Source organism: Rhamphochromis longiceps, linkage group LG18 (assembly GCF_057381845.1).
Source record: "Rhamphochromis longiceps isolate RC_006_pf linkage group LG18, R_longiceps_female_GT1.1, whole genome shotgun sequence".
Lineage (NCBI taxonomy): Eukaryota > Metazoa > Chordata > Actinopteri > Cichliformes > Cichlidae > Rhamphochromis > Rhamphochromis longiceps.
The window spans coordinates 13,138,832-13,164,443 of record NC_140574.1 but is presented as its reverse complement, the minus strand read 5'-3'; the positions used below and the strand labels follow the sequence as shown (position 1 = coordinate 13,164,443).

Sequence of the window (25,612 nt, the reverse complement as noted above, 5' to 3'; positions counted from 1 at the left end):
AGAGGTCACTTGAGAGTTAATTAAGTTTATAAATGGGTAGAAAATGTAAACTTTTTTTAGTAAAGTACGACGAATACGTGACAGCAAATTCAGATATGACAGATTTGTTCTCATCGCTAAAAATACCACAACAGTATAATTTCATTCTAATTAAGTAAAAAACCCCAAAAACAAATAGTATTAAACACAATTAGCCCTAAACTGCAAAATTCACTTTCATCCTTTACCTTAAACAACTTAACATAAAATCAAATTATTTATTATTAAATTAATTAATTTTATTTAATTAATTAATTTTATTTTTCCTTAAACAACAGAGACAGGTAAGTAAAACAGATAAATTAAATAAAGAAGGTTCAATAAAAGTGTTCAGAAACAAAGTTTATCACACTAAGTCGTGTTTGCCTCATCTTTGTCATTACTTTATGTGATTTCATTTTTTATCAGTTGGCATATCAAACTCCGCCCCCCCCCCTCCCCCTCCAATTGTTGTCATTTTCATTAACTGATGGCACGACCATAGCTGGACTGGCCATCGGCCCACCAGGCATTGTTGGTGATTTTTCGTTTTTATGTGCCGATTTTTTTTATTTTATTTTTTTTGTAACGGTATAAACAATGAGAGGTGGTGGATTGGCCAGATGCTGGTCAATGTGTAAAAATAGCTCAGTTGTTTGGTGGTGGCAATGGCGGCGCTTCCACAGAGGCCAGCAGGTGGATGAGAGAAAGGGGAGGCAGGAGGAGGAGAGACCAGAGGCGGCCACCGGTCCGAGTGTCAGGTGAACTGAACTTCAGGTAAGAAGTTATGACCTGCAATCTATCTGGGTCAGATACATAACAAATTTAGGTTGAGTTTATTTTCGTTGTGCTGACTTTTAGTCAGTTACAATAACTCGTACTGCGAACTAACAAGCATGACGGAGTTTCTATACAGCTGGGTGGGTGCTATGATGTTACTGATAGTGAACTTTATTTTATTCATAAGGTTAATTAGTAGAGTTGTCAACCATCCCATTAAAAAACGGAATCGTCTGGTATTCAGAGAAAATATTACGCGTTTCTTATTGAGGTGAAAAGGAACAGTTTGTCCCGGACTTCAGCTACAATGAAAAAGACACAAAGCTGGAATTATTCTGTGTTTACGCTGCACAGCTGCCTCTTCTTCTCTCATATTTTCTCCTGTTTCTACTTCAATCATGAAACTGATCAATGATCAGCTGATCGTCTCTCTTGTTTGTTTATCGCCCACTTTGTGCCAGAAAGAGGAAACCGCGCTAAACAACAGCAGCACGTTTAAGCTTGATCAGCTGATGTTAGAATTTATTTAATATTAATTTCTAGTATCAGCTGATGTTTGCTGGAGCCACAGCTGTAAAGCTGCTGGTCATGATGTCGGTTTGGATATGTGGTGAGAGGGAAACATGAAGATGAAACCAGGAGATGTCCTTACTGAACAGGTGATGGAGAAACAGGTTTACCTTTTAGGTGACATGAATGAGTTGAAGGAAAGCTATGAACTGTTTCTGAGAGACAAATAACCCCAGGATCTTTTTCTAAGTAGCTGACAGCTGGTAACTGTGCAGGGGCGGGTCTAGCCAAGTTTTGCCAGGGGGCCAGGTAGGACATTAACAGGTAAAGGGGGGCACAAAGAAATACTTTCTTATTCTCATTTAAAATATCTAGCTTTTAATAAATAATTATCTGAATCTTACAACCAAAGTTTTTATCTGACATAAAATGTATAGAAATCATACATATACCAACAAGAAAGTGTACATCACTGTCACAACAGCGTTTGTTTTCATTCAAAGGCTTCAATACCTGGTGGGCCGGTCTCTAGTCAAAATGCCCGGGCTGTTTTTTTGTCCCAGTCCAGCCCCGGGCACGACACACAGTGAATTAATCTGAGAAGGTGCATAAAAAATAAATGGCCGCGCCAGCGGTGCACATCGCAAGTTAGCTCGCATAGACACATTAGTTGTGCCATACTGGCTTCTTAATGAGCTAACAACCCCAACTACCAGATTCAACTTGTAATTGGCTAAAAATAACTTAGCCTACCGGTGAGAGGGACGTTGCTAGCTGGCAGTTTTTTCAAGCAATGTTGAAATTTCCACATTCTGACACTTCAAAAGCTTCAGGAGCTCTCTGCTCAGCGCAGCAAGAACTCCATAACAGCAAATGAACTGTACAACAGAAAATGCAAATGCTATTTATGGTCTCCCCACAACAATAATAAGAAAAATAAACTGAGCCAATATGGCATGTTTGTTAATACAGAGACACACATGTTAATGTGATCTCTGGTCTCCCACTCGGAGACGTGTGTCTCTGAGTGGGAGACCAGAGATCACACCACGGAAATACATGGATACATCCGTAGACTCAAGACTGATCAAACCAGAAAGCTTTAATGAGCAGCTGGATTTGTCTCGCATTAACTGGCCGAGTTAATGCCAGTTAATTGAAATGCAGCTGATTGAACTGAAAAGCTCGACTCTGTGGGGGCCAAAGTTTGCAGAACTACGAACGCAGCTGGAATCCACAGCTGTGCGTGTTCATGGAGCTTGCATTTTCACCTGCTGGACATCATTTCCTGACAAGGTTAACTGTCTTCAGAACATTGCAGGGATATTATTTACAGTATTTGGCTCTACAGATTTTTCTCTCACACGGAGAGTGTCCTCAGGTAGCCGTCTGAATGCTGGACACTCGGAGACGTGTGTCTCTGAGTGGGAGACCAGAGATCACATTAACATGTGTATCTCTGTATTAACAAACATGCCATATTGGCTCAGTTTATTTTTCTTATTATTGTTGTGGGAAGACCATAAATAGCATTTGGATTTTCTGTTGTACAGTTCATTTGCTGTTATGGAGTTCTTGTTATGGATAAAAAGTGTCTTTTTTTGTTTCAAAATAGCTGATAAGTATTTGCTGATAGCTGCAAACATCTGCAAACAAATATAATTCTATAAAGTGGTTCGATATAATGTGTAACTGTTAATATAGGGCGTTATGATTGCATAACATTGGCACATTGACTTCTGAGGAAATTTTAGATGGCACTCATCATCAGAAAGGTTGCCGACCCCTGCTGTAGCTCATCCATGAGCACAGTTCGGGCCCCATCAGCTCATCAGTCCTTCAGTTGGATACATTAACAATACATACATTATTCATTCGTTCATGCGCTCATATGTAAGGTTGAAGCTAATATCAACATGAGGCCGTGAGTCTCATCTGACACTCATTTCATGGTTCTAAGGGTCAAAACAGGAACCTAAAAAGACTCCTGGGTGATAATTTACTCATCGCTGAAACTGATAACAGGAAGCAACAGAAATAACGAAGTATTTTTAGCCCTAGTTTAAATTTCACCGGTATTTTTTTTTCTACAAGTCATTTCGAGATACCAAACAAGTGACTAACATCTGTAAATACAGGTCCACATCTTCATTTCCTGCACTGCGTTCTACATTTGTATTCACACTCATACTGGTTTTCAGGCATAAACTATAAATAAGGATTATACACAGACACAAATACCAGTCATAGCAAGAATCCAGTCAAGCATGTGGTTTTCAGTATTAGTGGCAACGAGTGCAAACCGCAGCTTCAGAGAAAGCATCAGCGATATCTGAGCCAACCTACGAGCTTCTCTGAGGTTCCAGTAATCATGCCGAAATTTGTGAATGAAACGATTTGTAAACAGCGGCGCTGAAATTAGAGTGTTAATGGCTTCTTCGTCAACATGAATCACTGCTCGACAATCCGGACATGCAGAGATCGACATATCGGCCCCGTGTGATCCGTCCCCTCTCGTTTCCTCTCCGTCTTTAAACTTCCTGTGTGTGTGTGTGTGTGTGTGTGTGTGTGTGTGTGTGTGTGTGTGAGAGAGAGTGAGTAATCGTATCTGCTGCTGTCAGTCTTCTGCCTGGCCTGTCTGTTTCCAGCTGCCTGCTCTTCACAAAGAAACAAGTCTCACCCCACAGCTAATAACCTCAGTATTGACAGAGCGTCTATACCTGCAGGGCAGGAGAAAGAGCGCAGGAGACGGCGACCCTGCGCACTCAGATTTGACCTTCTGCGGTCTCGCGGCAGCTATTGTTTTTCTCCCCCTTTTCCCCCGCAATCGATTGTATGGATTTATTTTGACCTATCCAACATGCACCAATGCTGATTTCCTTCATTTGAAAGAACTGACTGAGAAAAGCAGAGGATGAAATTGAATCACTCACGAGCTCCCAGTCGACGTTTCGGAAAAACGGGTGGCCCATGATGTCGGCAAAGCCCGTCTGAGGGTGGCAGCCCAGGCGCTCCTTGGGATCCTGTGGGAGTGAGAGCGAGAAGAGGGTGAGAGACGGTGGGAGACTATGGTGGAAGGGAAAGATAACAAGTCCAATACCCGAGAAGAAAGGTGGAGAAAGTGAGAAGAAAGAATTGGGAAGGAAAGTGGATACATTTCCCAAAAAAAAAAAAAAAAAAAATGCCAGTAAGAGGTGGCACTGCTACAGGCCTGTCAGACCCTCTCTTACCTTGTTGAGGAACCCTTTGAGGACGCTGGCAGCTTTGACTGACAACGAGCGTGGGATTCTGATCTGTTTTTCCAATATTACTGCAGGAGGTGACAGAAAAGGGGTCAAGGGGTGGACAAGAAGAGGAGAGGATGAGATGGTGCCAACACTGCTGCTGTTATGAGTTCAATCCTGCTGGGTATGCTCGCAGCAGCCCAAGATATGAAGCTTTTTGTTAACCCACCTCACTGTTAATTATAAGAAACAAACACAATATAAAACCCTATTTATACTAAAATAATGGGGGGTGGGGGGGGGGGTGGGGGGGGGGACACATGGTTTCACACTTCTCTCTGTAACAGATGGCATGTTCCTGGTATTGAGAGAAGCCAATAGAAAGGTGTCGACATGAAGGTGTTGCATGAACTCAGCAGTTTTTTTACGAACCGCAGAAGCACGCTGTTACCTTGGAAGAGGTAGTCTTCTGTGTTCTGGTCAGGGTTGTCGGAGCTGCCGACGATGTCGAAGGGCGACCGGCCCGCCATCATCTCGAACATGAGCACGCCTAGTGCCCACCAGTCCACGCTGAACCCTGGGACACACACACAAACGCACACACACATATCGTACGTTACAGCTCTGACGCTTTGAAACGCCAAAACACCACAAATGACCGACAACTGCAGGAGGAACTTTTAATTGCCACTTACAAAACTTCAAAGTACACCAGCATGTCAGGGTTACTATAGCAACCACCTTCACTTTAAAAGTGGGGGTTTCTGTATATTATCACACCTTCGACAACAAGAACATTATTCAGATTGCCTACTTCTCTCTCTCTCTTTCTTTTTTAGGCCATTAGGGCAGGAATGTCACAATCAGTTTAACTCTGAAAGAAAATGAAGGACAGATGCATTTCCAGTAAATTCATTTGTATGTCTCACACCACCTTCTCACCTACAGTTTGGTCCACATAAAGCTCTAAGCTAGTCTAGAAACAAGTACTGTAGTCTTTATAATACTTAGTCAAGAAAATAATGCTAATAGTGCTAATAAGATGCTCAACCTCATCCTCAGCTGAGAAAACGGAGCGAGCCAAATGTATTTAAAAATTAAGAGACATGTGGCCCGCGGGCCTTGAATTTGGCACATGTGCATTGGAACTGAACAGCTGCATCATTTCACCAAATCTTAGCTGTCACTTCACTTGTAACAGCACTTTCAAACATCTGGTTTTGCTCCACATCACAGATTTCAGAAGACTGTAGTGTTACTATGTGATTTAAAACAGGACAAGACTTGATGACATAAGCATGAAAGGAGAAGGGCAAACATGGAGATATAAGGATGTTTTTAATGTAAACTGCATACATTTTCACAATATGAATGTGAGGCGAGCAGCACAACATATGGGATATAACAAAGCTTAAGTAATCCTGATATGTTGCCAACCAGAAACTGGATCGAAAATGGAAGTGGCTACAGAAAAAACAACTTCCAGTTTCTTCTTTACAAGGAGGAAATCCTCCAATCACATTAAATATCCATATCTCCCTAATGTTAAGAAAACAGACAGAGCTGAAAAACAACTTAAAATTTAAAATCTACTCAGGGTAAATTTCTGTGAATTCAAAATTTCTGTCAAAACAACGACAGAAAAGAAGCCGTAATGATGTGAAAGTTGTAAAACAAGTAAGGCAGACATGAAAGAGAAAACAGAACATTTTAGATGCCATTGTGGCATCCTCAAACTGATTCCTTTGGCTATCGCCATCTTGATGTTTTGAAACCGGACATGATAAATGAGGGGAAGACCAAAAAACTGAGGGACAAGGTAGACCTTCCCTAAACTACACCCTCCTCTCATGTTCTGGATAAAAATATGTGAAGATCATATATACAATCTGACTTGTTTCTGCAGCCACACGAGTCGCCCCTTATATAAAAGTCCATCTTTTATATGCAGTCTTTGACTTCATTAAGTTTTTTTTAAACTTAAAAATAATTTAATGTATGTAAATTATTATTAAAATAAGGAAAGAAAACCCTGGAACGCAGTTTTCTGTGTAAAGACTAAAAATAAAGACCAAAAAAAAAAAAAAAAAAAAAAAAAAAAAAGGTCAGATCTGACATGACTTCCTCTACTCAAACAAACAACTGATGCATTTACCCAGTGAATGTGTTTTTTGCTGATTTCTTTCATAAGTAACAACCAAAAACCCCAAAAAGGGCCTGACATTTGTTTTTCTGTACACAAAGACAAGCAGGTGTGATCATCGTGGAGTCAGTGAAGTATAATCATCTCATTGATCGGGTTAACAGTTTGAATGATAAGGGATCACATTCAGAACAATGGTGGACCTACACTGGATCACACATGCCCCTGCTGTGACTCTGATGTCCACACAATTTGCCGTTCGGCCCATTTAAAAAACAAAAAACAAAACAACTTTCCCACTACAGCCATCACAGTATGAAGAGCGCAGGTGTTGTAAGCAGCCTCGGCAGCGCGACAGCTGAGCGAGCAGCTAAAATCAAACCCAGCCGTCATTAATTTCATTATTCACACGTGTGCTGTTCCTACTGTGTCTAAAAACAGCTGCTGTGCTCATATGTGTTGTTTTTTTTTTTTTAAATAAAGGAGGGAAAAACAATCAAAAACTTTTTCTTTTAACTGTAAAATTTGTTGCCATGACACCACATTTGGTGACCAAGGAGGCTTTTCTATTTTTACAGCATTGCGTGTGTGGATAGTCGAACACGCAGCACTGAGGATGTAGAAACTGATATTTCACCGAGAAGCTGAAAGTACATCTGAACTACGAGATGCTTTAAGTTGCCAGCTTCACACAATTTGGACTCTTTATATGAGTTTAGATGGAGCAGTATTTATTTATGATTAATTCATCATTATGTCCAAATGTTGAGAATAAAGTAAAAATTTCAAGAATAAAGACGAAATGTGAGAACAAAGCTGTCCGTTCAAGTCAAGCTACTTCTGTTAGTGCACGGCTGCCTCTACAAAATGCCTTTTGTAGATGAACCAGTGTTAAAGAATGGAGTTAATGTTATCAAACAAACCCATTGTGTTAGCAACTGTTAGTACTACTGAAGTTTAATCAGCATTTCAAAATCTCAAACTTTTTCTTCACAAAATTGTTTTACAACTTAATTTTTTCCTCAATCTGCTTCTTTGTGATTCAATGAATATTACAAATGCCTCTTCCCCCCCCCCAAATGTATCTGCACATTTTTACATTTTACTGCATTTCTTTTTGGGCTGTCTCTCAACTTTATAATTAAACCGCGCAAATTAACTGAATTAATGTAGCATTAACTGAATAGCTGCTGAATGAAGACAGAAATGGCTGCTAGGCAAGTAAGACATACACAGGCAGAGGTCAGCAGATTTAGAGAAACAGACAAGCACGCTATTTAACTTTAAAAACTACCGTTTTTAGACATTAAATGTCACCCAACTGGGTCTTTACTTTTCATCAAGGGGTGTGGATGCTATATAAACCATAACTTTGACCAAAAATCCCCATGTGGACAAGCTAACGGCACGGCAGAATGTGATTTCTGCTACATTTGAGGGGTTAAAATGACACCTCAGAAAGAAAGTTAGAGGACTACACGAGTAACAGAACATCTCTCACTCCTATTTTCCCCCTCTCACATTAAGCCCATCCTGCAAATAGGTGTGCCTCACCATTAGAGACATTAGAGGAGTCCTGAATTACCCAGATTAGATTAGTTGAGAAATCCCCAACAGCAAAGATGGTGCTAAAAGAGCAACTTCCAGGAGAAAACAGCTTTTTAAAACTTGTTTTCAGGGTGTAGTTAGGAAACTTTTAATGCACTTTATCATTACATTTGCTGAAAATAGAGCTGATTTAAATAATAACAGCTTCAATAACTGTTGGAAAACATTTAAAGACGGTTGCACACGCTTATATTGCAATGCAGAACCATACACAAATTTCAGCTAGGTGTTTTTGTTTTGTTTGTTTTTTTTAAACCAAGAAATAAATAACCCAGGGGTTGCAAAAAACTCTTCTACCAATCACTACCCACTAGTAGCCCTGGTTTATGGTGACAGTGTAAGATACCTGGCTTGTGTATTGTGGGGTATTGGCGACAGTGGTGACAGTTTTCCTTTGTGCACTAAGATCACTGCTGTATGTCGGGCACCATTTAAATAAATTACATATATCCTAAATTAAAAAAACTAATATGTATCCAAAGAAAATGTGTTCCTACGTTTGTCTACAGTTGTTGAATTGTTTATATATAATGTAGCTTGAGTGTGTTAGTGCAGATAAACCCAGTTTTGCCTCACACACTTTCTAACTGCAGAATTAGATAGCATTTCTGGTAAGTGCTTCCATGTCGTAATCCTCACCGTAATCCTCTCCTCTGAGTATTTCGGGGGCGATGTAATTGGGGGTACCGCAGAAAGTGCTCGTCGTATCGCCAGGTCTCAAGCCCTCCTGAAAGAAGAAAAAAAAAGAAAGAAAGATCATCAGCTGTGAGATCATCTCAGAGGGCTGTAAACCGACACGTCTGCAGCTGTACAGGTGCTTTTATCCAAAGTGCACTGCGGTATCATTACAAACCACATTAATCCGTAAACCACACCTTGCACATGCCGTAGTCTGTAAGCTTGATGTGACCCTCAGAATCCAGCAGCACATTGTCCAGTTTCAGGTCTCTGTAGATGATTCCCCGCTCGTGGAGGTAGTTGAGCGCCAGACTGATTTCTGCTGAGTAGAATCTGAAACCCAAAGAGGGAAATTACTGTGTTTTTAAATTCAGCTCCAGCTGCATAAAGAAATTAAAAACGCATCTGTCCCTTTAATCACACGTGAAGCAAACGGCCAGACTGTACCTGGCATGTTCTTCTGGGAGTTTCCTTTGCCTCTGCATGTGGAACATGAGATCTCCACCATTCACATATTCAATAACAAAGAAGAGTCTGCAGAAAGAAACAGAAGTTAATTTCTCTTAAATACAGAATTAGTCATCTTTCAATCATCCATAAGACATCTGTCAGGGTGGCTGGATGAGCGCTCTCATTTTTTTTTTCCTGCTAATGTGCTTTACTGATTTTATTACACTCACTGTATAAAACTTGCATGTAACACAGTCAGCCTGGGGTGGATATTTACTACAGCTTCAATTAAATTTTTACTTCCAAAGGCGATAAAAACATAACAAAACATTTTTCCACTAAGCGATTACTTTTCTTGCTTTTATGAAGTTCTCGTGCACAAAAAAAGAACACATCTCTCCTTTACAGCTGCGTACTTTTGCCCCTCACTCAAATCTCAAACTTGCTCTTCAGTTCAGCTCAAAATGTTATGACGGAGAGCAAGCCTTCGATCACTAAGACCTATTAAATCTGCCAAAATCCCTACCATATAACCCTGTATTTAAATTTGAAGTTAGTGAATAAGAGATTCCAACAATGACCAAAATTAACTGATTTTACTATAACTTAGCAGCCTGACTGATTTATACTTCAAACATATACATCCACCAACATTTCATAACTACACCGTAACCCGACCCGCGATACCTTTTTCGCCGCTGTTTTTTAATTTATCAGTGAGTGAATATTGATCGACACCTCAATATAAGGAGTAATAATTATAGCATTGATATAAAGGCTCACAAATGTCAGCAAATTCCTGGTGGGAGACAGATGAAACTACTGGAATGTAAGGGAATCAAAGGGGAATCTACAAAGAACTGAAAAAAAACTCGAGTGACAAAATCTGTCCACAACAAAGAGCGGCGACCCAGAAGGGAAAAAGTCCCAGCATTTTATTTGTTTACATCGTGGGTGTAACCGCACATATAACACCAGGACACGACCACAAGCTATTTAACACAGAACAGAGGAGCACAAACGTAAATGTCGGCAATGACGTTTGCCACTCATGCCGAAACTGTAGGTCCCACATAGATTCCCTGCAGAAGTCTAACCCAGGCCTTACACATGACCTAATAAAAATGCACTTAATAATTTTGTGTTGCTTGTGTTCTTTGTGCTCTCTTCGCTGCTTTGGGATTAAAGTATAATGAAACACAAGGGACTGTTTATGTGTTAGCTTCTAAAACCAAACTTTGTCATTTTAGTTACGTTTACTGTCACAAAACATGTTTTACCGCGACAGGGATTTTCCTATAACCTTAACCATGAACACGCTTTAATGACCTAAAAACAAGTGTTTTGTTTACATAGAAGTACCGTATTTTCACGACCATAAGGCGCACTTAAAAGTCTTAGATTTTCTTCAAAAAGTGCGGCGCGCCCTATAGCGCGGTGCGCCCTATGTGTTGTAAGGAGGACGTAGTAGAGAACACCATGAGAACGTTAAAGGGTGAAGTGTGGGCGTTGATCGTATATACCGGGACAATCGCACATACCTGTATAAAAGGACAGGTATGTGCATTATGCAGGACATCGTTGTTTTAACAACCCTGAAAATGGCAAAGAGACACGCTTATGAAGCACAGTTTAAACTGAAGGCCATCAGCTACGCGGAGGAACATGGAAATCGAGCAGCGGCGAGAGAATTTAAGATTAACGAATCGATGGTTCGCAAATGGAGGAAGCTGGAAAACAAGCTCCGGCAGGTCAAGAAAACGCAGCTGAGTTTCCGCGGACATAAGGCGAGGTGGCCCGAGTTGGAGGAAAGACTCGAGCGGTGGATCATCGAGCAAAGAGCGAGCGGGAGAAGCGTTTCGACGGTCACCATTCGGCTAAAAGCAGTTTCACTAGCTGAAGAGATGAACATTGAACATTTCCAAGGAGGTCCGTCTTGGTGCTTTCGTTTTATGAAACGGTGCCATTTTTCCATCCGGACCAGGACTACGGTAGCGCAGCAACTTCCAGCGGATTATAAGCTGGCCATCTTCCGCTCCTACTGCAGCAAACACATCACTAACATGGACGAGGTGCCGCTCACTTTTGACATCCCGGTGAGTCACACTGTGGAGAAGAAGGGGACCAGCACGGTAGCGATACGCACAACGGGGTATGAAAAGTCTTCTTTTACTGTTGTGCTTGGCTGCCATGCTAATGGACAGAAACTGCCGCCTATAGTGATTTTTAAGCGAAAGACTTTGCCTAAAGAGAAGTTTCCAGCAGAAATCATCATTAAGGCAAATGAAAAGGGCTGGATGGATGAGGAAATGATGAAAGACTGGCTGAGGGAGGTGTATGTAAGGAGACCAGGTGGTTTTTTCCACGCATCACCATCGCTGTTGATCTGTGACTCTATGCGTGCCCATCTCACAGCCGATGTGAAAAAACTTGTGAAGCAAATGAACTGTGAGCTTGCTGTCATTCCGGGAGGAGGCCTGACAAAGGAACTCCAACCGCTGGACATCGGTGTGAACCGCCCGTTCAAAGTAAGGCTGCGAGCGGCCTGGGAGCGATGGATGACCGGTGGAGACCACAGTTTCACTAAGAGTGGAAGGCAGCGCCGGGCGAGTTACGCCACAATTTGCCAATGGATTGTAGATGCTTGGGCTAACATGTCTGCTGGCACTGTTGTTCGAGCTTTCGCAAAAGCCGGCATCGTTTCCGAGGAGCCACACGGCACGGAAAGTGACTCTGCCGGTGAAGACAGTGAACCTGGCATGTTTGATGGAGATTTAGCGCAGCTGTTCAATTCAGACACAGAGGATGAGGACTTCGATGGGTTTGATTGATGATAAAAATGTGAGTACCAAACTCAGTTTTGCTCCTGCTTTATTTTTAAATATGCACACTTGTATGCTTGTGTGTTGTTGATGATGACGATTACTGGTAATAAAAATGTGAGTACCAAACTCAGTTTTGCTCCTGCTTTATTTTTAAATACGCACACTTGTATGCTTGTGTGTTGTTGATGATGACGATTATTGGTAATAAAAATGTGAGTACCAAACTCAGTTTTGCTCCTGCTTTATTTTTAAATATGCACACTTGTATGCTTGTGTGTTGTTGATGATGACGATTACCGGCAATAGAAATGTGAGTAAGGTACCGAATTCAGGTTTGCTCCCGCTTTATTTTTAAATACGCATACGGTACTTGTATGCGCCCTATGGTCCAGTGCGCCTTATGTGTGTGTTAAATACAGTAAGGGCACACATAACTGAGACTGCGCCTTTTAGCACAGTGCACCTTATGGTCGTGAAAATACGGTAATAATACCTCAACCACAGGAGCGGCATATTTAACTGTGTTGTTGTACAATGGTGTTTTGATGACCTCATCTGGGGTTTGGTACCTTGCCTAAAGATGCTTTCGAGTGGGCAGGAACTAGAGATGGACCGATCCGATATTACGTATCGTATCGGTCCGATACTGGCCTAAATTACTGGATCGGATATCGGAGAGAAATAAAAATGTAATCCGATCCATTAAATATCATGAAAGCACATGGCATAACTCGGCTCATAACCTTAGCAGTTGGAGCAGTATGCATCACGTGATAGAGCGGCTGTGGCGTGCGAGACCTGTCGGCGGTCTGGTTCAGCATTTGTAGCCTCGCTACCAACCCGGCATTCCATCTCCGAGAAAGTTATCCCAGAGAGAAGTAAAGCAAGTGTGTAAGTTCATCTCTGAATGTTTGTAAAGCATTCCAGCATTAAGCTTAACAACCGATATATGGAGCGACTGCCTCTTATTCTCTCTCTCCCCTGCTGCTACTTCAATCATGAAACTGCTTAATGATCAGCTGATCGGCTTTTCTGTCGCGACTCCGTCTCTCTTGTTTGTTTATCGCCCACTTTGCACCAGAAAGAGGAAACCAGCGGATAAACAACAGCAGCACGTTTAAGCTTGATAAGCTGTTGTTAGAATTTATTTAATATTACTTTGTACACCACGATCGTTTTCTACGTAGCTGACAGCTGGTAACTGTGCAGGGGCGGATCTAGCAAAGTTTAGCCAGGGGGGCTGATAGGGCATTAACAGGGAAAAGGGGGGCACAAAGAAATACTTTTCTTTCTTATTCTCATTTAAAATGTCTAGCTTTTAATAAATAATTATCTGAATCTTGCACCCAAAGTTTTAATTTGATGTAAAATGAATAGAAGTCCATTACTGTATATAGTAACTATTAAGTCTAATATATATACCCTAGTAAGCTATAGTACTTTTTCCTTTGGGAAGGCACCATCTGTGCAGTCTGCAATTCTGTTGAAGAAAGATGTTGAATCCATTTAATATTTCTTGAAAAATAATTGATTTCTGTGCATTTTTTTCCACATTGCATCAAATTAAGGTTGATTACATCGATTAAGCATCATAAGGTGGAGCGTGAGGGGTGGTTTCCTTTTTTTTTTTTTTTTGTTGCTGGGAGTTGGAACCCTATTAGTTAGGTTGCTTAGTATTTACGCTAAGTACTTTTTAAAATACCAAAATAAGGAGGATGGAGTAGGTTTAAGTTTTTTAGATTGATCAGTATTGCTGAATTATGAAATATTTTGGGTGCAGTGTATTTTTTACATACAGGTATAACAGAATAGCTTTAGTGTTTTTGTTTTTTTTTTAAACTTGAGTATGAACTTATACAAAATGCAGCAAGATATTAAAAAAACAGTTTTATTGATTAAAACAAAACACTATAATGGATTCATATCGGTATAGGCAGATATCCAAATTTATGGGATCGTTATCGGACATAAAAAAGTGGTATCGTGCCATCTCTAGTAGGAACCACCAACTTTATACTTGTAGAAGACAAGCCAAGTCTTGAACCCCAGGACCAATCACTCATTCACACAGCACTTTGAGCTAGCTCACATCCTGCAGCCACTGTAGAATCACCAGTTCACCTAACATGCTTGTCTTTGGGCTGCAGGAGGAAACGTATGCAGGCACAGGGATGCATTTATGTATTTACTCCAACATAGTTACTCACTGACTGTAACTTTACTTTTCTAGGGTGGGTGTTGTCCAGGTGTATTAACAAGGGTGCAAATTATTTACTAGTGAACAATCCCCTTCAGCCAACCAGGTAGCCCCAGCCCTTCCCTCTTGTGCATCCCTAAATTGATCAGGTTATGTTCATACCAATCCCCAAAAAGCCTAATCTTCAGAAATTCTAACGCCATCGTGGTGTAATGCTGCTGGTGACAGAAGTCCTGCAGAAAACTAGAACCTGCAGCCGTCCATTACGGCTGGTTCACCATGTTTGCCGTGGTGATGAGGAACTCAGTTGAAAGACAGCTGATTGTCCAACTCTTATGGGGATATTTAATGATATTTATTAATGTATTTAAGAAAGTGTGGTGTCCCTCTTTTTGCACCCTGACTCCAATACTGCCACAAGCACAGTGCAATTCTGCGAGAAGCCATGCAATGCATTTGTGAAGCTTTATTTAGAAAATTTAGAAATATGTAACTGTAGCAAGAAATCTGGGTCTTTAGATTCATTTCATTTGGGACGGTAAAATTTAAGGTATGGTATGCTCTGGATTTATATCCCACTGACTGCTTTCTCAATCATTTTGTTTGATAATCAGAAGAAAGAAAAACTGTAACTTAAAAATCTGAATAAATGACCAGAATAACCTGATTCAGGCAGCAGTCCCTCCTTAGACCTGTAAATTGGTGTAGCTCTTATATACAGAGGATTTTTCCAAAGCCTAGTGAAATAAATAAATTAATAATAATAATAATAATAATAATAATCACGACTCATGCAATAGCAAAGCTCACCTGCTTTCTGTCTGGAAACAGGAGTGAAGGCCGACCAGGAAGGGATGATTAGAGGCCTGCTCGAAGACATGCTTTTCTGTTTGAACCCAGTCGATGTCCTGGAACAAAAACACACAAAGAAACACCCAAATGTCAATCAAGGGATGTTTGTGACATAGTGCCCTTGAGCTAACTAAAAGCTGAATAAGCACAGGGCTCCATCGACCATCCTACAAAGCCTGAGAGTTACTTGTGTGTAAGGTGGACAGCGGTGGGGGAAAACGGCTGAGCCAGTAGAAGCGGGGGCTGGCCTCTATCGGTAGCTGGATGATAATATGTCTGGACACGGATGCTGCTCACGCTGACAGGGCAGGGACGGCACAACACTTTGCCATTGATCAAGAAGCACTTGTCAATCTGTCAATCACGCTAAGTGCGCCTAATCAAGGCTAACTACTCCCGCTGCCACCGGCTGTGCTGCTACATGTGTTCACGGAGATCAATTTTCCATGACGTGATGGTTTATCTGCACGTTCTTAGGCTGACAGATCTCTTCAAAGCCGCCAGTCTTTCTAACTCTGAGTATTAAGGGATACATAAGAGCGATGCTGGATCACATGACACCAATCAGCGTGTTAGCAATAACAGCTCCCATTGATTGTTCTAGTCATATTAATTAGACTGACAGGAGACTGATTGCTTAATTATTAATTAACCTCACAGAGCGAGTCCTGGCGTCTTGTCACACTGTATGGACTTTAGTGACAGTGGCACCATCCTCGCAGATATACAGCTTTAGACCTCTGGAGTTTGCTGGTCTGAATAAATCAAAAACAGTAAAATATCGAGTCAGTTGATTATCTATTAAAGAGTCAGTAAGAGAACATTAAAATCTCAAGTGATTAGTCAACTATTAATGATGTTTTGACTAAAAATAATTGCACCTATTTCGATAATTACTGGCATTCAAGGCCATTAAGAACAAAAAGCCACTTTGTGCTTGAAAATCCTTCCATGTGAGCATTAAAAACTGAAACACTCTGGATCTTGGACTTCTGAACAGTCAAAACAAACAAACTGAAGGTCCCACTTTAGTAAATTAAGAAACTTTGCTGTCAATTTCTTGTTTTTCAAACATTTTACTGTGTAAACAGTTAACCAAAGACAAAAAATAATGAGCAACTAAAACAAAAGATCATTAGCGGCAGCTGTTAAAACGGCCTTACTGCCTCCTCTTTACATACGCCTACACAGAAAGGAGCAAAAACACTGGTTCAAATAATCATTTTCCATGATGTTGTGTAAAAATGTGTTTCAAACCACTGCGTAGGACAACAAAAATCACCCATTTTGGTGGAAACTACACACTTTAAGAAGCCTTTATTATGAACTCATGCTCACCGTATGTGTAAGTAGATCGTGTGAGCCAAAAGCTCAGGCTTCAGATGCTCTAAATCCTAGTTCACCAACAGGTGGATTGCGGTCTAGATCAGGACATGGATCTATTACTAGATTCTGACGGGCCATCTCCATTTTACTCTGCCCACCTTTTCTCATATTTACGGTACAGTTCTGTTAATTTGAGACAAAGGATGATCTGAGGGAGTCTCGTATAGCATAAACCAAATATTTTGAACTGAATCATACAAAGCTATTCTAGCGACTCCAAAGAATAAAAATATGGATCTTAAAAAGAATATAATAGATCGCCCTTGATACACAAGTACAAAAATTTCATCAGATTTCATCCAGATTTCTTTGATTTCTTTCTTTTCCTTTATTAAAGGTGATTTTATGTCTGGTAAGCATGTCAGGCATCAGCAGTCTTTACACCTCTTCTGATTTACCTCGTCATCGTTGACCAGCTCCTTCTTGACGACCTTCATGGCATAGATGCGCTCAGTCTTTTTCAGCTGTACCAGCAGCACCTTGGCGTAGCTACCTCTGCCGATCACCCGCAGCAGGTCAAAGTCGGCCAGGCCCAGACTGGAAGTCGATTTCCCTGTGTCTCTGCTACTCCGTGCCTACGAGGTGCAATGTAAAAAAATAAAAAGGTAAGGAACCCCAGTGATGGGGCCAAGCACAAAATACTATCGTAGCAAAAACATAATGAATTCAACTCTGAGCCGATTAATCACGCATCGTTTTGGCTCTGACTTTCTCAAGATAATTTTTTTCCACTGAACTATTGACAGAGCTGATGAGTTGGTTTGAGCACGAGTGTGATTTCCTTTGGGTGATTTTGTAAATGATATTAAAAAAGCTCCCAGCACCACTTTTAGGCAATAAATCTTAGTAATGACTTTCTTGTCTCGATTTAATACCATCATGCTGCTACCATTAGATCAGGCCCTGGCTGTATTATAGTCCTCCTTCTCTGTAAACATGACTCCCACCTTCACCGTTTCCTCGCCCGCCTTCTCTGCTCTCTTGTAATCTATCCTGTAGTGAACCGTTTCGACTACCTATCTATCTAACATCCCTTCACGTGACAACCCCATCCCCAGAGTCACACATGGAACTGAAGATAAAAGAGGGCAGGCCGAATGATGTTATCTCAGTCTATCGGCGTCCAACTCAATTCAGTCTTTATCCATTTCCAGCTCTCCTGCCTCATCCAACAATCCTCCCTACCAACCTCCAAACTGCATCCCTGGCCATTAATCAGCCTCTGGTGTTAAGAGCTGTGATAAAAGGTTACTTTATTAGCTCTACCAAAGGAAATCAATACCAACACCACTACACGGGTGCCTACGTCTCCACGCTCTCTGCATCCAGCATGCACAGCAGGTGAAAGAAGGATCACCCAAATCCTCACAGATGAAAACCTGCTTCCAATTACAGATGATCTTTCTCCCTCTCACCCAAACAGCACCAATTTCTAAATATACATATATCCATCTAGTCAGCATGACAGGTTTGACAGATTATGAGTCACGTATCAAGAGCGTTTGAAAAGATTTCTCTCTCACCTCTTTTTCTTCTCCATCGTAAGTCAAGCTTTCTCTGGAGTCTTTATTCTGAGGGCCTGCAAAAGAGAGGGGGGGGGGGGGGGGGGGGGGGGGAGTGACAGACAGAGTGACAGACAGACAGAAGGCGAGGGGGAGGCAGGAGAGGAAAAAGGAAAATGGGAGAGATGAGAGAAAATAGGTGAGAGACAGTCACACGCTTTGTTCACAGCTCTGCAGCACCAGAGTAATTTCTCTCTCCTTGGTTCGAAAAGAAAACAGCCAGTTTGTATTGACCCTTGTTTAGCAATACAACAAAACCAGACCATTTTGTGAATACATAAGTAGGAAAGTATGCCTTTACACCTTATAAATTATTTTAATGTTAATCAAGCCACAATATCAGTAAAGCAAGGACATCTGCACTTCAATAATGGCAAACTGAGCTTTAGGTGCCCCTCTAACAGCAAACAATGATCCTAACCTCTTTCAAAGTTCTCAACCACTCGACTGCACCTAAATCTGGAGCTGCTGGTAAGCTCCCAAAATCAGCTGATCAACGTGTAGTCCAGGTTTTCAAGCTCCTTGCTGAGTTTGGTGTTATCTAAACACTGGCAATAAAATAATGGGCACTCAAAATCAGTTCCACATTTTGTTCCTAATCCCCGGGATTACACATGGTGCGAGTCTGTGGCGTGTTTGATTTATGCTTCAGTGGGAAATTAAGATTAAAATTAACCTTCTGTAACGTTGGGTCAACTTAGCCCGCAACTATTGTGACTGACCTGCTCAGCATTGTTGATTTCTCCTGTTCATTTCACCGCAGTTTTTAAATTTATCAATGAAAGAAAGAAAAAAATCATCACCCTAGTATAAAGAATAACCATGGCATCAATATAAAGACTCACAAAACTCAGCAAATTCCTAGAGGAAGACTGCTGAAACTATCAGGATTGATGTAAGAGAATGTACAAAGAATTAAATGAATGCATTTGCCCCCGGAAAAACCTGACTACCACAAAGAGTGGGGATCCAGGGAAAGCCCTAGTATTTTATTTGGCTAGCACCACATATAAAACACTGGGGACACACCCACACGATAAATAACATGTAATACACCAGTATGTGTAAATGCCGACGACGCCGGTCACTTACTAAGGCTACATCGTAGGCTCAACAAAGACTACACAGAACTCTAAATCAGGTCTTAGTCTGCATGAGGTCTTTTATTTTAAAAACAAAACCAAACTGACTTCCCCTCGTGCTAATTTGCACACAGGCTTAATCAAAAACTGACTCTGTGTACATCTTTCATGACGCAGAGCGGAAAGACATTTTTGGGATGCTTCTGAAATGCCCTGCAGTGCTTCTGGTGGAGTACAAGTGCTGTCTTAGGGTGTGTTGCTGCACCCACTGGAATACAGGGTGCTCTTACGGGACCACTGAACTGTGGTAAAAATAATAATTACTTTAAATCTAGTGAGTGTTAAGATTATTTATCACATACCTCAAATTCTGAAACAACAGGCATTTACTGTTTGGTAGTGTGCTTCAAACCTAGTCTCTACCTGAGCTAATACAGCCTGTGCGTGGGTGCATGTTCGTGCATGTGTGTGTTCGGGTGGTTGGGGGTGGTACTGCTTTAAAAAATAAATAAATAAATAAATAAATAAAAATCTAAAGAAAAATTGTTTTATCTCAGCAGTCTTATTTTCAAAATTACTGCAAGTCGCAGCTGGAGCCGAAATTAAATTTCGGTTAATTGCAGAGCCCTACCATTGATGCATTAAATTAACATGATCACATTATAACATTTATAGTTTCATATTGCATCTCCACTCATAACCGAGTTTGGTGGATAGTGCTACTCTAACAGGCGCAACCTAACATAACCCAACTTAACCTGCCCAATGCCCAGCGGTGATGGCGTCAGTCATCAGTGATAACGCACGAACGCACTGTGGAGCCGTCTTACATAACTGAGCCTCTGAGGCTAATTTCACAGACTATATTATGTAAATTAACAGAGAAAACTGTGCTTTAAAACTTGAAATGATTTAAATGTGTGTGTTACCTGGTTGTTCATGTGGGTCTAGCTGACTCGGCTGTGTGCTGGGCATCATTGGATCCTACAGAATAACATCCATCATTAAAGTACAATCAGCACAGAGACAAACATTCAGTGTGTATTTGATTAATTGATGGTAACAGATCTCACATGGATCATCGGTCTGCCGCACTCTACTGTCGCCAGTTTATGGCACTTCTTGTGAACCAGCAGCTTGCAGTTGATGCATTTGTAGCCTTGTCTTCCCAGACCCCAGATTCGGTCTGTACAGATGGCGCAGTGAGCTCGCTGCTCGGGTGGGCGAGAGGAGCAAAAATCATTATCATAATCAAGTACACAGAATAATCCAAAGAGTGGCACAGAGACAACAATGACTTCTGAAACATGAACGAGTCTGCTCGTCTAGAATCAACCCCCTTACTACTTTAAAATCACTGAGGTTTAAAACTTCCATTAAGCCACTGCAATATTTAGACACTAATGTACAAAACAGAAGGGAAATAAAGGATGTATCAAAAAGAATGACACAATTACATGGAAGATTGCAGTAATTTTAAAATACATGGTTGTGCTCAATGTGCCCCCCTCTGGACACTCTGCACACGTCCATATGATAGTCCAACCCGTCCCATACGTTTGCAAGCATGTCTGGAGTCACTGCTGTTGTTATGCTACCTACCAGCAACCACATGAAAGCTCCTCTAAACAGTATGTATTTCGATTGTTACTGGTGAACTGCTGTTGAATTAAAGCACGTTAGATGATCAAAAACAAAAAAAACCACTTAAAAATAGGCATAGCAGTGCAGAGAACTACACAATTCATTACGTCTCACCCTGTTGAAGCGTTTGGCCTGAAAGGCGTGACCGCTGGCATAGTAAAGCTTTCTCCAGCGTCGAGCTCCACGGCGATATATCGACTCTGTGGAGGGAGGGGAGAAAAAAAAGGCATCCAGCTTCACACGTGTGATCGGACAAAAATGTAAACTTTCTAAATTCACAACCATATTTGAAACACCACCATCACAACACTTTCTGATCGTTTTGTGGATTTTCTGTGTAATCTTCTTTGTTGAAAAGTGCTAAAACTGTTTGAGTTAAAGTTTATAAATGTGGTTCGATACTCTCTCTTTGATTTTTAAAAAGGTAAAAACATTGAATTCATTTCTTGCATGTCAAGTCAAAGCTGTGAATCAATTGGCATCTCTTATGACTTTTAACCATCAATGTGTCTTTACTGGCTCTCCTGCATGAAATAAACTTCAGTGAATTTGAACCACATTATTCAGTGTGATTATTCCACTTCTTCACTCTGGAAAAAAGTGGCAGAGGCTCATTATGGCACGTTCTGCGGTAGGACTACACCTATGAGAGGAACGTGTAGTCTGTCATGTCTCTTGGTGATGAAAAGGATTTTATGAGTGTATAATCACCTAATCTCACACAGTGACCATGGTAACAGACAAAAATATCATGTAGTGTGAGCCTGACACTGTCTCACAGCTTCATAGGCAGCCATTGAATCACATTGTTTGTAATGGAGGTGGATGTTTTTCTAAATTATAGAAAAACAGAGTGGCTCTGTGGTGTAGCAGTTAACCCATTTGCCTTACATGCAAAGCAGACTGGAAGGAGACACAAACCCAGCCTTAGAGGTCATAAGCTTTCTCCTTGTGCTGAGCCCAAGCTTGTATATATCGGAGGGTTATGGCATCCGGTATAAAATCTAAATCAAACCACCACAGGGATCATTCTGCTTTGGCTGAAAGTATCTTCATACAGTAAGGACATCCCATCTCCTGCACGCATGTATTGCTTTTAATTTTCAGTTATGTAACTGTTGTGCTGTATTTTCACTTGGATAAACCTACAGGCCTTTCACTGTACACCGAGGTTACTCAAACATGACTTCCTGTCCTCAGGAGACAATTTGTGCACACATCATATTCAAATGATAATTTATTTTCTGCAACTGTACTTCGTTTCTATGCTTTTACAAACTTCTGTTTCTCTGCACAGACTCGTTAAGCGTCCTTACTTGGACCCAGACATTGAACAGTCTCCATTACACCACTGTGCCGTTTTAAGGTTTCCTTGGTGTGTGATAGATTTGAAATACAAGTTAAATGCAGGATTGTTCAGCTGCTAAAAATGAGGTAAAAATAAAGAAAGAAAAGGTTCAACTCACTGTCTTCTCCCGGACAAGGCATGCCAGGTTTCTCTGGTACACAGGGGAACACTGGAAAGAAAAAGGATGACTAACTTTAGACAGTCTTAAAGTCAGACATTTCTATCATTGTCACGGTGAACCTGTAGCAAAAGGAAAACTTCTTTTCAGGTGTGTATGATGTGTATTTGTGTATGATACTACACAAACTGGGAAAAGACAATTTTTATCAAAGTCGACAGCAGAGACCGCTCGAGTTAGACTGGGGGCAGCGTGAGTCAGAGACGAGGCGTGGGCTACAGCCAAAGAGCTCGTTAACAAGCAGACCTGGTGGCCCCTCACGAAGCCCTCAGTTCCTCTCCTAAACATCCCCCTTCATGTCTCACTCATCCTCTTTCAGTCATCACACTTGAATCTGCTGCACTCTTGACCCGCCACCTCTGATTATATTAAATCTTTACATTATCCACAGCCCCAGGTTTTATACTGAAACACACACAGCCTGCCAATCAAATCTACCCACATATACAACCATCGCCCCTCAGCCTGGACTCATGAGGTTGTGTCTATGTCAAACAGATTAAGCTTAGATGGTAAACTAGCTGCGGGGCCCATAAACAGTCGTCAGCAGGAGAAGTAATGCTGTTTCACAGTTCAGCGGCACATTAAACATATGTTTGGATGCCTTTTTGTTGTATGCATTATTTAGCCATCTGTGATCAGACATAAGCAGAAATGTACATGATTACTGATGCATAAAAAGCAAAAAGAAAAGAAAGAAAGAAAGAAAACTACAAGCCACCGGACAGATGTTTAGGTTGACTTTTTGTTATGTCGGTTTTAAGCATTGCAGTTGCACTAGTAAATTTAATTAACATTATCACTTTACTGTCAAACACTGTCTGCAGTCAGGCATGCTCTGCTGGACAAACTATATGATTTCTTTTTCTTTATTATGTGCTGCAAAAAATAATAGTTCTCATAGAAATGTGTTGTAGCCATGACTACAGCCTGTTTGATATGGGATTTTTATTGCAGACACATAGATTTTTTCCTCAGAGATGCACTAAACAGATTTTTCTAACATTTGTTACGTGTTGTTATTTAAAAGTCCTTAAAATAGAAAATAGGATCATACACTTTAAAATTAATGTTATTTTATTATCACAACAAGTCATCGATTACTCATTTACGCTCCACCCAACTCTGCTTGCATGCTGGTTGTTTCCAACAGGGAAGGTGGAGATCGCAAACTACACAACATCAATACTCATAACATGGTTGACGGCCGTTTCTTCTGTCTCATTTTTACCTTTTACTTTAATTTTCCTTTTACTGGTTGTTACAAATGCCAATCTATCAGCAAATAGATCACATCGGCCGATGTGGTGGGTGGCTGGCTCTTCGAAGATCACCCCACCCAGCTCGAAAATAGGAAAGAATCTCAAACTCCAACACTGAAAATTAACAAATAATGAACACTGCTGCTTGTCAGAAGATGTTTGCAAGGCTTTTTTGTAAAAACGTGGGAGGTTTCTGTGAATTCATATCCAAAGACAACATAACTTGATATGGACCGGATAGTGTGTACTAGATCTTTGGCAAACGAATATTACACAGTAACTTATTGTGCAAAATCACTTTGTCAGTGTCTTTCACGTCCCATGGTCTATTTTGATGTTTTTATATCTAAATCGTTAAAAACTCTGAAATGCTAAAAAGGAAAAAAAAATGATATTGCTTGCAGATAAGTGAGTAAAGCAAGGAAATGTTTTTCATTCTGACAAGAAAAAAATCTAAATATATTAGGATCTATTATTGCAGTGAACACAGGCTCACAATAAAAAAAGGTAATTCTGTTCTAATTCTGTTGTCTTGTGCCTAAAGTGCTTGTAATTATAAACTAAAAACAACATTAAGGACTGACGCTTTTCACTCTGTAAAAGCAGGAGAGCCTGATTATGAAGGAGGACATTAACTACTAATAAGTCAAACTGTGGCAGTCTGTGTTGGTACTGGCTGTCAGCCACGATCCAGGCCTGAGGGCTGTTCTACTGTAGCTTAATGACCAGAAATGGAACAAACAGTAATGCTGCCAGTTTGGCTTGTTATAAAAAAGCCCAACAGGGAGGTGAGTAGACCACTGGGAAAGCAAAGAGTCAACAATAACAGGCTTTTCTTAGAGTTATTACAGAACTGGTCCGAATTAACATATTTCTAACAGCAGCATACAGGAACACGCGCTGAAAGTGTAGATGTAGCCGAAAAAAGAGAAAAAAAGGACTTGTGTGAAAAGCAGAAAGGCTCACCATGGATAATGAGCTCCGAGTCTTTGTTGAGTTCATAGAGACGCAGAGCTTCCTCCAGTTCCAGTTGCGACGATACAGTGCAGGGGTCACCTAGCAGCGGAGGAGAGACCAGATGTCATTCACCACATTTACATGAACACAAGAAACCAAAGTTACTGGGAGTAATCACACGTGGGAGGACAATAGAATATTTTTACTTCCTTTGCAGTAAAACTACTTGCAGAAAGAAAAACAACATTTATTAAGTTTCAATGAGCTTCCTCTTTAGAAAGAAAGAAAAATAAAAATTATGGTGTAGAGTACATAATGTACACCTTTTTTTCCTGTTTCTAGAATAGATACTAGCAATAGAGATTAGAAACACAGAGACACATAAAGCCAATCTCAATCTCCCAAGCCATCAAAAAGGTTTTTGTAGATTTTGCACATTTAAGTGGATTTCTTTTTCTAATTTTACAAAATAACCCTGCTATAGTCTGGCAGGGAGTAAATCTGGTGTTTTATTAAGAGACAAAAATGTTTATGAAGGGGCAAAAATTAGCACATTTGTCTCATCACAATGATCTTGTTTTAATAATTAGTGGAAGCCAAAATTGTTACTGGAATTTAATTAGTTAATAGGTGTGTCTGAACGCCCCCTCTCCTTTGTTCTTTCAAAAATATCAGCATTTCATTTTCTAGATGCAAATATTAAAGCCTGCTTAGAAATATAAAAAGGAAACCACGGCATTTAAGATGTGGCCGTAGGAAAATCCACAAAGTGGATGCTAATTTTTTTTACATAGAACAACAAGGGAAGCAGCTGCAAAGGACAATTAAGAGGTAGGTAAACTGTATTTCCAGTAAACGGTGCAAAAGGCTGTAAGAGTTAAAGGTGAACGAAACAGCGGGGCAGTTTG

General features: G+C 40.7%; 1 protein-coding gene across 1 annotated transcript in view; it reads right to left on the bottom strand.

The window, feature by feature from the left end:
• prkci (protein kinase C, iota) overlaps positions 1-25,612 on the bottom strand; it is a 44,814-nt gene that overhangs the window by 3,164 nt on the left and 16,038 nt on the right. Inside the window, exons 3-16 of the mRNA XM_085388379.1 lie at positions 24,714-24,803; positions 22,426-22,476; positions 21,074-21,159; positions 20,389-20,526; positions 20,245-20,299; positions 18,195-18,250; positions 17,070-17,246; positions 15,244-15,341; positions 9,409-9,495; positions 9,159-9,294; positions 8,923-9,010; positions 4,984-5,109; positions 4,539-4,618; positions 4,242-4,331 (exon numbers count right to left, since the gene is read on the bottom strand). Coding sequence (XP_085244505.1) covers positions 4,242-4,331; positions 4,539-4,618; positions 4,984-5,109; positions 8,923-9,010; positions 9,159-9,294; positions 9,409-9,495; positions 15,244-15,341; positions 17,070-17,246; positions 18,195-18,250; positions 20,245-20,299; positions 20,389-20,526; positions 21,074-21,159; positions 22,426-22,476; positions 24,714-24,803 — 1,358 coding nt within the window. The remainder of the gene's footprint in view (positions 1-4,241; positions 4,332-4,538; positions 4,619-4,983; positions 5,110-8,922; positions 9,011-9,158; positions 9,295-9,408; positions 9,496-15,243; positions 15,342-17,069; positions 17,247-18,194; positions 18,251-20,244; positions 20,300-20,388; positions 20,527-21,073; positions 21,160-22,425; positions 22,477-24,713; positions 24,804-25,612) is intronic.